This window comes from Tursiops truncatus, chromosome 7 (genome assembly GCF_011762595.2).
Source record: "Tursiops truncatus isolate mTurTru1 chromosome 7, mTurTru1.mat.Y, whole genome shotgun sequence".
Classification (NCBI taxonomy): domain Eukaryota; kingdom Metazoa; phylum Chordata; class Mammalia; order Artiodactyla; family Delphinidae; genus Tursiops; species Tursiops truncatus.
The window spans coordinates 44,679,467-44,697,655 of record NC_047040.1 but is presented as its reverse complement, the minus strand read 5'-3'; the positions used below and the strand labels follow the sequence as shown (position 1 = coordinate 44,697,655).

General features: G+C 37.5%; 1 protein-coding gene across 2 annotated transcripts in view; it reads left to right on the top strand.

Moving 5' to 3' along the window:
• The window catches only part of WDR75 (WD repeat domain 75), a 41,246-nt gene that overhangs the window by 2,332 nt on the left and 20,725 nt on the right, over nt 1–18,189 (top strand). The window contains exons 1-8 of one of the 2 annotated variants that reach the window (XM_019931539.3): nt 1,010–1,034; nt 3,524–3,653; nt 9,301–9,366; nt 10,255–10,345; nt 14,274–14,398; nt 16,158–16,228; nt 17,182–17,301; nt 17,742–17,830. In XM_019931539.3, coding sequence (XP_019787098.2) covers nt 1,030–1,034; nt 3,524–3,653; nt 9,301–9,366; nt 10,255–10,345; nt 14,274–14,398; nt 16,158–16,228; nt 17,182–17,301; nt 17,742–17,830 — 697 coding nt within the window. In that variant the 5' untranslated portion in view covers nt 1,010–1,029. Of the gene's footprint in view, nt 1–1,009; nt 1,035–3,523; nt 3,654–9,300; nt 9,367–10,254; nt 10,346–14,273; nt 14,399–16,157; nt 16,229–17,181; nt 17,302–17,741; nt 17,831–18,189 lie in introns of those variants that run through there. The other variant, XM_019931538.3, reaches the window with a different exon arrangement.

The following is an 18,189-nucleotide window of genomic DNA, read 5'->3' as shown; positions in this document are numbered from 1 at the left end:
AGGTGGGTGTAGCAGGTGTTTAGGCAGAAATTCAGGACAGGAACTTGGTCGAGATTTAGAGATACATTTTTTTCATATATATAGAAGCTAATAATTAAACCAGTTTTCTGGCAAATTAACAGGGTTATAATGAATTCACCAAGGACTTGAATATTATCTAAAAGCTGCCACAAGGGTTGGCTAACTTATACGAAGGGGAATAAAATAATTTTGTAATTTACCTCAAGGAGCTTATCAAAAAAGCTGAAATAGTAAATGAAACAACAGAATCGTGGAATTTTAACAGCTTTCTCTTGGTCACTAGGTCCTCTTCTAACTAGGACAAAACTCTACTCTGCCTACTTGAGTGCGTTATTATGAGAGGCAAGCAGGGAGGTGAGGTGTACATGAAAGGACCTGGCATCCCCCTATCAAGTATTACTCCCAGTCCGGCACTGTTTGCATCACACCCTATTGCCTCTCACAGTTATATGGTGCTGTGTATCATAGCAGTAGGTTACTAGGGTATAGAAAACTAAAACAATGAGTCATTCTTGCCTTTTACATTTCTAAATTATCACAGAATCGATGTCCCTGACTCTAGGTATTTTCCCCTGCAGATCGTTCTGGATACTGCTGCTGTTACGATACTGAAACTTATTCCTAGTCTTGCTCAGAACCCTGTAACAGGGTTCTGTTGCCTTCCTTAACTATAGCTCTTATGTCTGACTTTCAGGGCCTTCCCTGATCTAGCTCAACTCTGCTTATGGGGCTGTGTTTCCTGCTAGTGCCCATTGTGCACACTTTGCTACTTACATAGGTACATTCCCTGTCTCTCATAGGTACCATGTTGTTATTTCCCTACTGTTTTTTGTTGCTCTTCTTTTTCTTTACCAGCCCTTAAATCATGCATCCTTCAGAAGCTCATTTAAATCCTGATTCCTGCTTGAAAACATCCCTAATTGCTTACTTCACCACTTGATCAACAAAGATGATTTGAGTCCTGTGTGACAGGCATTGTGGTGGTGCTTTACATGCATCCCTGTCTGCATGGTGTAGGTATTGTTATCCTCATTTTACAGAACCGTTTATTGAGTGTTTGCTGTATATGCCAAGCTTGCACTTGCATGCATTGTTTCATTTAATCCTTATAATAATAACCCTGCGAGTGGAGAACAGCGAGGTTTAGAAAGGTTAGGTAAATTCTTCAACATCATTCAGCCTTGTACATAGTAAAGCTGGCATTCGAACCCATCTGTGTTTGACTTTTTAAAAATGCCTCCTTTTCTACAACACCCTGTTTCTGTTATTATTTGAAGTAAGTAAACACACAGTTCCTCCCCTCAAGGAGGGGAAGTTCTCTCATAACACCGTGCAGAAAGTGCTGGGATAGAGTTAAGCCCCGCACCTTGCAGGAGCATGTTAGGACTGGTGCTGATCTGGAATAAGATGAGGGAAGGCTTCCGGTGGAAAGACCCCTGAGCTGAATCTTAAAGAAGTAGTCAGAAAGAAAGCGTTCTCAGTAGATAGCAGAATGTGCAAGTGTGGAGAGTGTTTTCTCTAGAGGTTTGCATTCAAACAGTTAAAGTCATTATTCCCTGCTGAGGAGCAAGGAGAGAGGGAATTGCTTTCCACTGGGGAAGAATATCAGAATCAATTAGGGGGAGTTTTCTTGGCAAACAGCAGTGCCCCCTCACCCACCAACATCTCCAGGAAACACTGCCTAAAGGACTTGATGCTAATGGGGAGCAGGGGAGAGCGAGGGGGTCGTTGGAGTTTTGAACCACTTAACCTACTGTTCAAGTGAAAAAGTATTTCCAGTCAGACTGGAGTCAAACATAGGAATTTGGATCATATCCTGAAGGCAGTGAGAAAACACTGAAGGAGTTTCATTTAATTTTATCTTTATTTAAGGAAGTAATATGCTCAAGTTTGTAAAATTAGTCTGGTATGAGTATGAAAGGTTGAATCAAGGGGCCACACCTGGAGACTGTAGGAAGCCCTTAAGAGTGGTCCAGACAGGAGATGGCAAGAACTAGGGTACTCATGGGAATGGAGAGGAGGGTCCAACCAAAGGGGAATCCATGTACCTCGGTTGCTTTGTTGCTTGTACTTTGTTGATCTTATAAACAGTTGAACACAACGATGGCCCCTGGTTACAGCACTTAAAAGATGCATCCCGATTTTAGATAGGTGAACATGTGAAAATCAAGTGCCTTGAAAATGATAAAATAGGGTAGTAGCAACCCCAGTCAGCATTAGAAGATTTACCCTTATGATTATTTTGTAATAATTTTTTTACTGGTTCATTTTATCTAAATAGTTTATAAAACCTTTGAAGAGGGCTTCCCTGCTGGCGCAGTGGTTGAGGGTCCACCTGCCGATGCGGGGGACACGGGTTCGTGCCCCGGTCGGGGAGGATCCCACATGCCGTGGAACGGCTGGGCCTGTGAGCCATGGCCGCTGAGCCTGCGCGTCCGGAGCCTGTGCTCCGCAACGGGAGAGGCCACAACAGTGAGAGGCCCATGTACCACAAAAAAAAAAAAAAAAAAAAAAAACCTTTGAAGATCAGGCATATTCTGTTTGACAAACTGGATTGGACATTGAAAATCAAAGATAAATAGGGCCTCTGCCCTATAGAAGCATATGGCCAGATAAGGGAGATGGATATTTACATAAATGAGACATTTCAACATAGTTTGAAAGTACCCAGATCAAATCATGCCTTGGGTACTTTGGGAGCACAGAGAAGAGGTCCAGCCTAAGGATTCTGTGTTTTGTACATTCTATGGTATATGAGAAAGCACCATGTTAGACACGTACGCTGTCAGATGTAATAGGCACAGTGCAAACATTTTTTATTTGATGCTAGAAGATTTGCAGTTCTGAGCTTTGTCTTATGGTTATATCTATTATGAAAAAAGTTAAACAAATATTACCCCAGTTTAACCACAGTTAATAATTTAGTAGCTTCTGATATATGGAAGAAAGCCACAAATCCAGAAAAGCAAAGTCAGCTTTTTGGGAGTAAGAAAAAGAACTGTCATAAAGTTTTTATACTTTGCTATCTAAGAGACCTCACTGACTAGAGAGAATATTTGACTTCGTATTTGTAGGCTGGTGTCTGTGCAATGAATGATGGAGAGTTGGAGGACAGGGGAAGACGCTGCTGTTAGTAGAACCACCGCAGAATAATAGCTGATAGTGAAGGCGTAGCACAGTGTCTGCATCCATTACTGAACAGGCAGCTTGGTTAGGTTGGCTGTTTTTGCAGGATGATTCCATACAGCCTCTGCCCCTGGAACAGGTCAGAGGTATGACTTTGGCATCATTGATCTACTTTCAGAATTCGTGAACTAAACGACCTCAGATGTCCCCATAGGCTTAAGCAGCACAATTTGAATATACAGTTCTTAAACTATTATTTTGAAAGAAATCTCTGTTGCATGTTATAGCTTTGGTTTTTGTTTTGTTTTTCATGGACAATAAAAAGATTATGCTGTCTATACAGTATGTGAATCTTATTTTTCTCTCTTATTTCCAGGTATGTCTTCTGTGTCTCTGGAGACTTTATTAAAGTTTATAGCACAGCTACAGAAGAATGTGTACATATATTGCAAGGGCACAGAAATCTGGTGACTGGAATCCAGCTCAACCCCAAGAACCATCTACAGGTGTTAATTTACAGTCAAATATTTTAATATCGGCTTTATTGTTGCAAGAAAATTTTGAATTGAATTTGGCTGAGAAGCTTTCTAGGTGATGATCAGGGAAATACCTATTTTGATTTTCTGATTTAGTGTAGTTTTCACTTATTTTTAATTATTAAAATAGGGTCACAGCCTAGAACTACATTGTTCATGGTGTATTCTGTGAATCATTTGTTCACAGGATGCTAATAGGTGTTACTTGAAAGAAGGAGTTCTTGTTTGTATAGTTTCTGAAATTCAGGATTTGGCACAGTTAAATGAATTTCTTGATTATAGGTCTTCTCAAGTCCTTTATATGCATGGTGAATATCCGGAAGGGGTATATTGTCTTGGGTGTTTCTCAAATTTATTTGACCTCTGAACTCTTTGGTTTCTGGAATGCATCTTTGAGGTACTGATTTTGTAGATATATTTCTTTACAGACGAGGCTCTTTAGTGTTAATGCAGATGTCACCGAATCTTAGGGCCAGTATCTAGACAAGAAGAAGGGATTCTTCAGTCAGTGGATCAACCAGTTAATTTCAGAACAAACTTGGGGATCTAGTGGAGCCTGGACCTTCCCACTCTCCCCACAAAACAGCCCTTGCTTTTCAGAAATCAACAATAAAATGGTCGTTTTAATTTGTTCTTAAGTGTCAGCAAAGCTGCTAGAGAGTTATCTCAAAAATACTTGCTCTAGGGCTTCCCTGGTGGTGCAGTGGTTGACAGTCCGCCTGCCAATGCAGGGGACACGGGTTTGTGCCCTGGTCTGGGAAGATCCCACATGCCACGGAGCGGCTGGGCCCACGAGCCATGGCCGCTGGGCCTGCGCGTCCGGAGCCTGTGCTCCGCAACGGGAGAGGCCACAACAGTGAGAGGCCCGCGTACCGCAAAAAAAAAAAAAAACAACTTGCTCTAGTTTTTGATCAAGTTCCCCTTTTCTGGATTAGTCTCAGCCAACTTGACAGTTACTGCTTAATTTAAGAATGGATTTGCATTGCCATTCACTGTGTTGTCATAAAAGAAGTAGGGCATAAAGTAACACTAACACTGATCTTTTCTTTCTAAAATTAAATGAGCTACTCTTGAAAATCATAGTTAAGTAGCTCTTCTGCAGGGTTCAAGCACACATTTTGTCCTTGCTGTCCTCTGAGGACTTGAGAAAAGAGGTTATGGTTATGTGTACCATTTGAATGTTTTTTGTAGCAGAAAAGAAAATTAAAATTGGAATTTGTGAAGTCTGTATTACCAGGTTTAACAACAGGCTTGGTTGAGTTGAAGGGGTGGGTGCCAGAGATTCTGTGGACTCTGAACTCACAGTATTTGTGTATAACCATTGTCTTATAGTGATTCTGTTTGCCTTGTTATATTTTACTGATCTGTGTTCATGATTCATGTTATATGTAATAATGCTGGTGTATATTTTTTACCTAATATAATTCTTTTGCTTGAATAGATATTTTCTTACTCCATCATTTTTATTTCAATTCTGTGATTCCATGTCCTCCCTGGAAGAAATCTTAAAATTGCCACTTTTTTAAAATTGAAGTAGAGTTGATTCACAATATTATATTAGTTTCAGGTGTACAGTATGGTGATTCTTCAGTAGTGGAGATTAAACTCCATTTAAAGTTATTACAAAATAATGGCTATATTTACATGCACTATACAATATATCCGTGTTGCTTATCTGTTTTATACGTAGTAGTTTGTATCTCTTAATCCTGTACCCCTATCTTACCTCTCCCCCTTTTCTCTTCCCACTGGTATCCACTAGTTTGTTTTCAGTATCTGTGAGTCTGTTTCTGTTTTGTTATGTATATTCATGTTTTATTTTTTAGATTCCACATATAAGTGATAAGATGCAGTATTTGTTTGTCTTTCCCTTTGTCTTATTTCACTAAGCATAATACTCCTAGGTCCATCCATATTGTTGCAAATGACAGAATTTTATTCTTTTTTATGGCTGAGTGTATATATCATATCACATCTTCTTTATCCCTTCATCTGTTGGTGGACACTTAGGTTGCTTACATGTCTTGGCTATTGTAAATAATGCTACTGTGAACATTAAGGTACATGTATCTTTTCAAATTACTATTTTTATTTTTTCAGGTATATACACAGGAGTTGAATTGCTGGATCACATTGTAGTTCTGTTTTTAGTTTTTTGAGGAACCTCCATACTGTTTTGCAGTAGTGGGTGCACCAGCAGTGTACAAGGGTTCCCTTTTCACCACATCTTCACCAACATTTGTTATTTGTAGACTTTTTGATGATAACCCTTCTGACAGGTGTGAGGTGATATCTAATTGTGATTTTGATTTGCATTTCTCTAATAGCGATGTTGAGCATCTTTTCATGTGCCTGTTAGCCGTCTGTATATCTTCTTTGGAAAAATGTTCAGTTCTCCTGCCTATTTTTTAATCAGGTTGTTTATCTTTTTTTTTCTTTAGGTTGTTTATCTTTCTGATGTCGAGTTGTATGGATTGTTTATGTATTTTAGAAATTAATCCCTTATCAGTCATAGCATTTGCAAATATTTTCTTCCATTCAATATGTTGTCTTTCTGTTTTGTCTGTGGTTTCCTAGCTGTACACAGCTTTTAAGTTTAATTAGGTCCCATATGTTTATTTTTGCTTTTATTTCTTTTGCCTTAGGAGACAGATCAAAAAATATGTATTGCTACGATTGACATCAAAGGGTGTTCTGCCTGTCATCTACTCTAGGAGTTTTATGGTTTTCAGTCTGACATTTATATCTTTAATCCATTTTGAGTTTATTTTTGTATATGGTGTGAGGAAATGTTCTAATCTCAATCTTATATATGTAGCTGTCCAGTTTTTCCAGCACCACTTATGGAAGGGACTGTCTTTTCTCCTGTGACTGTCTTGCCTCCTTTGTTGTATATTAATTGTCCATAAGTATGTGGATTTATTTCTGGGCTCTCTATTCTGTTCCATTGATCTGTGTTGTGTTTTTGTGCCAGTATAATCCTGTTTTGATTACTATAGCTTTGTAGTATAGTCTGAAGTAAGGGAGCATGATATCTCCAGCGTTGTTCTTTTTTCTCAAGATTGCTTTCATAATTTGGGGTCTTTTGTGGTTCCATACAAATTTTGAGATTATTTGTCCCAGTTCTGTTGAAAATGTCATGGGTATTTTGATAGGGATTGCATTAAATCTGTAGATTGCTTTGAGTAGTTTGGACATTTTAACAATATTAATGCTTCCAATCCAGGAACATGGGGTATCTTTGCATTTCATTGTATCATCTTCGGTTTTCTTCTCAGTATTTTATAGTTTTCAGAGTATAGATCTTACACTTCCTTGGTTAAGTTTATTTGTAGATATTTTATTCTTTTTGATGTGATTTTAAATGGGATTGTTTTTTCTTCTGTTTCTGGTAGTTCATTATTAGTGTATAGAAAAGCAACAGATTTCTGTATATTAATCTTGTATCCTGCAACGTTACTGAATTCACTTATTAGTTCTAATAGTTTTTCAGTGGAGACTTTAGGGTTTTCTGTTTGGGTTCATCTTGTTTGGGACCCTCTGTGCTTCTATACCTGGATATCTGTTTCCTTCTTCAGGATTGGGACATTTTCAGCCATAATTTCATCAAATACATTTTAGACCCCATTCTCTCTCTCTTCTCCTTCTGGGACCCCTATAATGTGCCCTATGTTGTGAATGTTGGTACTCTTGATGTTATCCCAGAGATCTCTGAGCTGTTCTTGCTTTCTTTTTCTTTCTTTCCTTCTTTCCTTCTTTCTTTACTCTTTTTGTTCTTTTGTTTGGGTGATTTCCATTATTCTCTCTTCCAGATTACTTGTGCATTCTGAATCACTTAGTCTGCTGTTAATTCCTTCTAGTGTGTTTTTCATTCCAGTTATTGTATTCTTCAGTTCTGAGTGGGTGTTTTTGTGTGTTTTTCCCTCTAGTTCCTTGTTTAAATTCTCACTGTGTTCATCTATTCTTTTCCCTAATTCAGTTAGCATTCTTACTACTAATGACTTGAATTCTTTATCTGGTAGATTATTTCTGTTTCATTAATTTTTTCAGGGGTTTTCTTTCGCGACCAGTTCCTCTGTCTTCTCATTTTGCTTAACTTTCTCTGTATCTATGAATTTAGGTGAACTGGTTAATTATCCCAGTCTTGAAGGGGTATCCTTATGTGGGAGCATCCCTGTGCAGTCTGCATGTGCTCAGTGCCTTTGGTAAGAGAGCTGGCTTTGACATGAACTACAAGTCACATCTTTCCTCGGGGTGTGCTGGCAGCTGTCACCTTGGTTAGAGGTGGGGCTAGAGGTGGAGGTGCTAGGTTGCTTCTGTGTTCCGCAGCCAAGCTCTCTCCCCAGTCACGGCAGGCCTCTCTCCAATGTGGAGTTGTGTCATGAAGTAAGCAGGGCTGGAGTGTATACTGGAGCGTACACAGGAAACCAGGCAGCCACTAAGGCAGTCTTCAATCTACCCTCTTCCTCAGGAGCAAGCCCACATGTGTGCTCTCCTCTTGAGTGGAATACAGGCTTCCCACTGCCCTACTGTTAGTCCCAGCAGCACTTCAGCCAAGGGAACTTCTCTTCCCTGTGTCAGACCCTAGGACTGGAGCACCCAGTATGTGACTCAAACTGCTCACTCAGTCCGCAGGGCAGATCTCTGCCCATGTAATCTCCTTTGTCCTCTGTGTTCCTTCCCAGTGGAACAGGTCCCAACCTGATTGCTTCTTTTCCCTGCCTACCTCATTCCATGTGGATCTTTCTTACAGCCTTGGTTGTATAGGACTCTTTCTGACAGTTTCCAGTTAGTTTTCAGTGAGAATTGTTCCACATGTAGATGTATTTTTGATGTGTTCGTGGTGGGAGGTGAATTCCACGTCCTCCTACTCTACCATCTTTCTTTCAAAAAACTCAGAATTTTAAGTAAAGTGTTTTCACAGTAACAGCAACGAAAAACTCCAGTGTGACTTTAGTAAAATTCAGTCTTGTGGGACAAAAATAAAAACATGCTACAAAGGCATTCTGTTGGTACCAACGTGTGGCCCACAGACCAGTGCCACAAACTGTCGGTTACAGGTGTGCAATGAGATAAGTATAGAAATTGAGTGTCTAAAACTTTAGGGCACTTTGACATTGCCACAGCATCCAAGTACATAATAACTTAAGTTGTATTTTACAAAAATATTGGTCCATGATGGGTTGGAAACTTTTCTTTTTAAAAATTCTCAGATCATTTGAGAGACACTCCTTTGATACCAATGTAATATAAAAGCTGTTCTGCTGATAAAGGACTGGGCTCTGGGAAAATAGCAACAAGCTCTCAAGTGCTTTTCATAACTCAATACCTCACCATCTCCCTCTTGAAGACAGAGGGTTGACTTTTTTCTTTATTTTAATTAAAACTTGAAATTGATAGGTCTGCTTTCTACAAAGAGCTGTGATAAGATTTTTTATTTTGCAAAAACAATATAAATAAATGATTTCACCTCTTTTTTTTTAATTCAGATTTCACCTCTTTAAAGCTGATAATGAATTAATGAACAGGCAATGCCTTCTGTATCAGCAGTTAAGTTACTTGATATCTTCATGTAGTTCTTTTTTTAATCAGTTTTGTACTATTTTTACCCTTCTAGCTATATTCGTGTTCCTTTGACAGCACGATTAAACTGTGGGACTATACAGATGGCATTTTGATAAAGGTACGTGGATTGAGCTTCATTTTCATTATGTGAAGAGGAATGGCAACATAATTTAATGACAGACATATTATTTATTGAATACTTCCTTAAGGCCCAACCTTTTAGATAGCCTTCCTAAACAAATCATAAAATTCACTCACCATAAAAGAAACGATAAATTTGACTATATAACATTTTAAACCTTTTTAACCAAAAAATGAGCAATGAAACTGAAAGAAAATATTTACAAGAGCTATTATCCCTAATATACAAAAAATTACCAAAAACCAATAAGGAAAAACTAATGACCCAATGGGAAAAAAATTGGTATAAAGTAAGAATATGTAATACACAGAAGAGAAATAACAAATAGCCAATAAACATGAAAAGATGCTTAACCTTGTTAATAATTAAATGTAAATTAATAGGTAACACAGGATTTTTCCCTGTCACTTTATCCAAATTGCAGATTGAAAAAAATATAGCGATAAAGTGTAGAGAAATAGACATTTTTGTACACAGTCAATGAGAATGAAACTGAATAAATACCTTTTGCTCCAGCAATTTCACCTTTAGGAATCTCTTGTTGAAATAATGGCAGGTATATGTAGTTCTTAAAACATTGTTCATGGTAGAAAAAAAAAATTGAATATAATCTTGAGGTCAGTTAAAATTTGATAGTCATTCAATAGAATACTGTGAAACCATTGATAAGAAACAGGTAGATTTTATATATGTATTAACTTAAAAGGTTATTCAACAGATATGTATTGAGTGTCTCCGTAGGCCGGGTTTTCTTCTGATGTTCGCAATATAGCAGTGAGCAAAATGGATAAAAAAAAAATCCTGCCTGTTATGGAACTTAGGGGGGTACACAGAATGAACAATATGGTGCTTTTTATCTTTCAGACTTTCATAGTTGGATGTAAACTTCATGCCCTTTTTACTCTTGACTGTGCTGAGGATTCTGTCTTTGTTATAATAAATAAAGAAAAACCAGGTATAGTATAATTAATTTTTTATACATTTATAGATAGCATTGAGCAGCTCTTTACGTTTTACAGTGTCTCAAATTTAACATTTTGGTTTTAGTGTGAAGTTAAGTTTTTGGAGTTGGCTTTTAAATTGGTTTCATCACTATTGCATTCATTTTGGGGAGGCTTTGTATTATTTCTGAAATATTGATGAGGGAATGATTACTTAATAAATGGCTGTGATAGTGGACAGCTAACTCCAATTTTAAAGCTGTTTTGAGCTATATGTGTCTTCCTACTGACCTTAAATCTGTCATTCTGAAGCATCACTATTACTTTACCCATCACCGAACACCCATTCGTTGATCTTGAATCTGGAGGAAATGGTATGGAAAACAGGTGATTAGGAACTAATAGTGTGGCTAAATTATTATTATATTTTCATTATCATTGGAACATTATTCCATTGAAACTGCCATGTTTCAGAGCATTTAAGGATTTCTAGAATATCTTCAGTGGTTACAAATAATTGTTCTTTAGCAGTAAATTTAATACATTTAACATTGACATGAAGGATATATCCAAAGAATTTTTCTAATCTCAGACTTCAAGAATGCCAGTCCCCCCTGTGTTGTCCTCCTTAAAATAGAGTTGTATTCAGAATTCAAAGTACAGGCCAGCTTTAAACTGGTTACTGGGCAGTCAGCTAGATTGGCTCACAGCTCATTAGCTAAGTGAATCCTTTGAGGGGGGAGCCGGGCGGGCGTTGGCTTGGTTTTTGTTGGGGGTTCTGGTAGTGGTTTTTTTGTTTGGAATTCGGGGAGTTTTGTTGTTTGTTTTGCTAAAACAGATTTACAGATTGTTAGATCATGGACTTTTAAGTAAGTTGAGAATAGTTAAAACTGTGAAGCCAAATCTTTTTTAGCTAAAAGTCGTTTGGTGCCAACTCTGTTAATGAGTAATATTTTTATCTATCAAAAATGTGACATGAGGGCTTCCCTGGTGGCGCAGTGGTTGAGAGTCCGCCTGCCAGTGCAGGGGACGCGGGTTCATGCCCCGGTCCGGAAGGATCCCACATGCCCCAGAGCGGCTGGGCCCGTGAGCCGTGGCCGCTGGGCCTGCGCGTCCGGAGCCTGTGCTCCGCAACGGGAGAGGCCACAGCAATGAGAGGCCCGCGTACGGCAAAAAAAAAAAAAAAAAGTGACATGAAAGAATAAAAGCTGTAAGTTTAGATTTCTGATGTGGCCCATAAACCATCTCTAAGGGACATTCCAAAAAATGTTTTGGAAATGGCAGTGTATTTCTTAAAATAATTAAGTTGCCTTACCAGATGACTATTTTAAAGTAGCACTTTTCAATATTTAGGTTCTGTTCTGTATATAAAAATGTGAATTCTTTTTTTTTTTTTTTTAGGGAGTTTTTTATTTTTTGTAAATTTATTTCTTTTTGGCTGCATTGGGTCCTTTTTTTTTTTTTAATGTTTGGCTGTGTTGGGTCTTTGTTGCTGTGCACAGGCTTTCTCTGGTTGCGGCGAGCAGGGGCTACTTTTTGGTGCATGGGCTCTAGGCGCACAGACTTCAGTAGTTGTGGCACGCAGGCTCAGTAGTTGTGGCTCACGGGCTCTAGAGCGCCAGCTCAGTAGTTGTGGCGCATGGGCTTAGTTGCTCTGCAGCATGTGGGATCTTCCTGGACCAGGGCTCAAACCCATATCCCCTGCATTAGCAGGTGGATTCTTAACCACTGCACCACCAGGGAAGCCCTGTGCATTCTTAATGTCTGTCTAAATGCTTACTAAAAATTCATGTTTCTAAACTCCCTGACTGACAATTGATTCACTAGGTCTGAGATTTGGTCTAGGAATCTGCATTTTTTGTGTCTCCCCAGGTGGTTCTGCTCATCACTCTAGTTTGGTAGCCACTCCCCATACACACTGCATGATTCATCAGTTGGAGGGGTAGTTGCCAATAACAGTAATGAAAGTTTTTATCCATATCAGTAGGACAAGTGATTCTTAACACTGACTACACATTACAGTCACTCCAAGGAACTTAAAATGTCAGATTCTCTGTGGTGGGGCCTGTCTGTTTATTTAAGTATTCCCGCAGTTGAGTCTAATGTGCAAGCCAGTATAGAAAACTGTAGATCTAAAGTAAGTCTCACTCAGATCTAAAGTCATTAGCCTTTTGGAGTTAACTGGAAACTTCAAATGCTGTAATGTAATCGGAATTCTGTTCATGGTGGTATCTAGTGTTACTCTTCAGTACTCGGCACATCGTGGGCACTCAGCCTGTGAAAATCTAGTTACTATATAAAAATGTGAATAAGGCTAAAAAAGATTCCCTGTGACTGGCATCTCAAAATATATATTAACATATCCTTTATTTGTTTCATCTTTGCTCCACAGTCCAAAACCAGAGTCTCTGTTAGAAATTTGTATAAATCATATTGAAATATGCTTCTCTGGTTTAAAAACAAATGAACCTTTTATTTACACGTTATATGGTGTCATTTCTTGACTGTAATTAATGTATTCACCAGCTAATTAAACATTTACCATGTACCAAATACTGTTCTGGTTGCAGAGAACTAAACAGACATTAAGCTTACTAGATCAGTCATATAATACAATAAGATGACAGGTGTTCTAGAGAAAAATAAGGCAGGGGACGGGAATAGGCAACACTGGAAGAATACATATTAAATAAGTGATCGGGGAGGTCCTGGGAGAAAGAAGAATACGCTGTGCAGCTGTGTTGGAGAAGCATATTCTAGAGCATTCCTGACGTGTTTGAGGAATAGCAGGGAGGATGGATTGGAGTGAGCCTAAGTAGAATGGATAATGTAGAGCATTGTACGCGATTAGAAGGACTCTGACTTTTACTCTGAATAGACAAAAAACCATTGAAGGTTTTTGAGCAAATGAGGGACATGATCTGACTTAGTAGTAATAGAACACTGACTTCTGTGTTGAGAAGAGACTGAAGAGGTCCAAGGGTGGGCGTAGGAAGAGCTGTTAAGAGATCACTATTCCTAACACTTAGGATGTGAAGCAGGATCATGGCTTTAGGCTAGGTGGTAGCGGCAGAGGTGGTGAGAATTTATTGAATCTTGGATGTCTTTTGAAGATAGAGCCAGCAGAGTTTGCTGCTGGTTTGATGTGGGGCATGAGAGAGAAGTCAAAGGTGACTCAAGGATTAAGTCTGAGCAACTAGGTAAATTGTGGCGCCATTTCCTCCAGTGGGCAGTGGGGGAAGACTAAGTTCAGAAAGGAAAATAAGAGTTCAGAATTTAGGCATGTAAAGTTTGAGATGACTGAAAAGGCTAGAAGAATTGAGTTCAGAGTATATAATAAGCAGGCTGGAAAACAAAAAATGGTAGATCAGTGTATTACAGTGTATTATAAAGTCTAGGAGGATAAGGAAATAGCATAGTGAAATACAGCTGTTTTCCCTTAAGGAGAAATTTTTTAAATGGAATGCAAAGAGAAGAGCATGCCAGTTCTACAGAAAAGGAGATTTATTCTATGAATGTGTGGCGAGCCCATAGCATTTCTGAAAGCTCTCAGATGGTTTGTTGCTTTTGGCTGCTCAGTTCACCAATGTATCATATTCCATCTCCATCTTAAAGCTCATCTCAGTACTTTGGGGTTTTTTTGTTTCGTTTTTTTCGTTTCAGTACTTTGGAAAGCAGTATGCACCAGTAAAACCAGTTGTTTTCTATTTCTACATATATGAAGCGTGTGTGTGTGTGTGTGTGTGTATATGAGTTGTGGAATTAGCCCTCCAGTTAAAACTTGTATATTCAAATGAAGAGCACAACTTGTTCAGATAGCCTAGAATTATGATCTTAGCATCAAATTAACTTTGGAGTACTAATTAACAGTTTTATATGAACAAATGCACATCTTCACTTTCTCTAGAGAAGCTTTATATTAATATAGCTGCCTTTGGCTAGATGTATTTCAGCTGGTTTCAGTGAAACTACCAAAATCATCAAGTCAGGAAATAGAAGCTAAGGAGCTCTCCTTTGTTTTGGATTATATAAACCAGTCACCCAAGTGCATTGCCTTTGGAAATGAGGTAAAATTTGCTTTGTTGGTTTTCTTTTTTGTACATAAAATCTCTTTCCTGCAGTCTTTCCTCTGAGAATTTTATGTTATAGTGATTTAATATTGCCTTGAGTTACAATATTTTTGTTAGTAACTAAGAAATCTGTCTTACTACTTTAGCATGTGTTTGTAGTATAGATTTTTTTAGGACTACCTAATTTTGTAGATTGTGTCTTTTTGCTCTTGTAAACTATATGATTGTCCCAAAAGAAATCAATGTTTTGGCATTTGTACTATACTTCTTAGCCTGTACCATGTAGAAGCCACTTAAATGCTTTGATTATAGATATGTGTCTTTTGAAAATATAACCTCCATGTCTATAAATAACACGCCCTTATAGAAAATTTTGAAATTACAGCAAAATATAATGAAGAAATTAAATCTCACCAGTGGTAATATTTGAGGAATTTTTTCTAGACTTTTTCCTAAATGTATAAAATAACTTTTCTCAAATTGAATGGTTATGAGGGTTTTATCTTTTTTCTTCACTTAACACTGTAGCATGAGTGTGTACTTAAATGTTCATCAGAAATAGTGACTGTATGATGTTCATACCATGACTTATTTAGCCATCCCTTGTTAATAATCACGTAAGTTATTAAAATCAAGTACCATCAAAAGCCCCTGTATATCATTGTGGTAGGCTGTTTCTTTAGTCTTAAGTTTTGTAGCATTATTTTGGCTTTGTTCTGAAAAGGTTTAATTTCTTAGAGTAGAGAAAACACTTGAACATTATAAACATCATTATTCTTTAGCATCATAGTCGTCAGTTAAATACAAATTAAAACCACAGTGAGATACCACTTCACGTCCACTAGAACAGATAAAATTAAAGAATGACAGTACTGAGTGGTGGAAAGATATGGGGCAAAGTTAAACATATGCCTTTACTGTGACCCAGCAGTTCCACTCCTAGGTAGAGAAGTGAGAACACGACCACAAAATGACATGCACAAGAATAATTAATACTCATAATAGCTCCAAAATGGAAATATCCCAAGTGTTCATCAATAAGAGAGTAAACAATTTATGATACATATGCATTCATTGGGATGCTGCTTCACAATAAAAAGGAACTAATGATACACATAAGAGCGTGGGTGAATCTCAAAAAGGTGATGTTGAGCTACAGTCCAGACATGAAACGTATTTACCATTCTGGTTGTATTCTGTTATAGAAAAGGCAGAGAAGTAATCTACAGTGATAGAAATCAATAGTTGCTGACAGGGGTGGGAGCATTGGGGAATGACTGGAAAGAGGAACAACGGAGCATTCCTGAGGCGAAGAAAATGTCCTAAATCTTGATTGTGATGGTAGTTACATGGTTATACACATGTCAAACATTGCATTCTGTGGTGTATAAATTATGCCTTAATAGGAAAAAGTTTAATCATTATACTTAGAGAGTCTGGTTTTAGGATTTAGGACCTACTTTCATCTTTCAATGATTATTCTATGATTCTATTTCTATGATTATTGTAAATGTAAGAGTATCCTTTCCATAGTTAAACTGTAATATGGGTTGGCCAAAGAGTTCATTTGGGTTTTTCTGTAACATCTTACGGAAAAACCCGAGTGAACTGTTTGGCCAACCCAGTATATCATTTCATACTAACGTACTCTCAGTCTCCAAAAGTTTATTGTTCCCATGTTAACTTTTATGGTAATATTTCTTCTTAAAGGGTGTTGACTATTTTTGTGAATGTTATCTTCTCTTTGAAATACCAGGGAGAGTATGTTGCTGCAGTACGGGACTTTTACTTGTCGGTTTATTTTTTCAAAAAGAAAACAACATCAAGGTAAGAATTCCTTTTTGATGGCTTTATTTTATTTACTCAAGAGTTCATTAAAATTTTATTCATCCTTATACCTGTGACCCAAAGCTGTTTCATGTTACAAGTAATTGTGAAACCACAAGATGAGGTAGAGTTTTTAACCCACAGTGGGTTAAAATCATTAGTCACAAAATCCTAGGGAGCTTTTCCCCCCAAAACCACTTTCACACTTAGATTCTGCTGTGTATACTTGATGTCAAAATTGGATGTGGTTTGAAAAGTTTTCCCTAGGTGATCCACATTGTCATTTTATGGCTGTAGGAATGAATATAGGCTTTGGTATAATCTGGGTTTAAAATGAGTCAGATTAGTCCATTGAACCTCACTACACTTCAAATTAACATGTATTTTAAATGGCAATAATTTCTACCTAATAGAGTTGTAAGGATGAGAATGAGATAACGTATTTGAAGAAACTAGTGCTAAGCATGAGTAGTCACTCTTCAAATTACACTGTCCCCTCTCGCCTTTTACCCTGCCAAGATAAACATTTGTTTTCCTTTGCAGTATAAGGATCCTGACATCTTTGGACACATTAACCAGTTGTCTCAGATATAATTTCTCAGGCTTGTCCATACTTCATGCTAAAAGCTTAGCTTTAACGAGAAATTGAAACAAACTTTGCCCAGGCAGAAAACTATAAAAAGAACTGTCTGTTCTCTATTTCACTCTCAGTGGCCTCCATAGACAAGTTATGGTAGAATGTTATTCACATGAAGTTTATATTGTGTGTTAATAAATGTTTACAAAACAAAATTCTTGATTCTTGGTCATGATTTTTCTTAAAAATCATGCATTTATGTTCAGTGAATTCTGAGAGCTCACCAGTTTGGGTTGATATGGGTGGGACCTCCATTTTGCCTAACTACATCACTTACCAAGCCTTTAATAATCAAGGGAAAATATTTTTCTTCTAGGTTTACTTTATCATCATCAAGAAATAAGAAACATGCTAAGAACAATTTTACATGTGTAGCATGTCACCCGAAGGAAGACTGCATAGCAACTGGTCACAGGGATGGCAAAATTCGTCTTTGGTCAGTTAACTCTTGAAGAGCTTGGCAATCATTTATTTATTTTAGAGTAGTCCTGCAGAAAAGGTATACCTGGGTGCAGGGAAAAGGATAGAACTGAAAAGCCACAGCTGATAATAGAGATGATGCTTTGCTGGCATCCTTCCTTTCTTTTACTACTGTACTCTTCATTGCATAGACTTACTATTTTAGGACTTCAACCCTTGTCCCTAGGAGTAAATCCATTTTGTCCTTAATCATTTAATTGAAGAGAACTTTTTGTCAGCCTTTAAGTAAAAAAGAGAGAGTAACAGTGAATATTGAACTAGTAGAATACTATGATGGCCTATTGTTTGCAGAAGTGACTGGTTTAGAAATAGAAAGTACTTTTTGCACATTAAGACCAGTAAACTTGATAAACATATGCCTTTGGCCAAATTAAGAATTTTGGTTTTCTCCAATAGGAGGAATTTTGATGATGAAAAGAAATACACATACACATGTTTACATTGGCACCATGATTTGGTTATGGATTTGGCTTTTTCAGTGACAGGTAAGTACAAGTTTAAGACTTAAAATGAACTTTTAAAGTATGTGAACCAAGTGTTTTAATTCACTGTACTTAAAGTTTGAAAGATTTAGAATTGCATGGGCCAGATGAATTTTTTTAAGCACTTGTATATCACCCCTGTGTTTTGGGCTTTGCTCAGCACAATGCCATATGCTTAAGTTTTCAAAGCTCTTCAGAGTATCAAAGTGTACACCTATCAAAAAGTCTCTTGTTAATATAAACCTATTTAAATTATATTCCTTTTCTTTTTTTAATGTATGTGCACGTAGCTAAGTGCTTGTTGTCCATAAGTATAGCTACAGTTTATCAGGAGCAAATGACTCTGCTGATGCTTTATATCC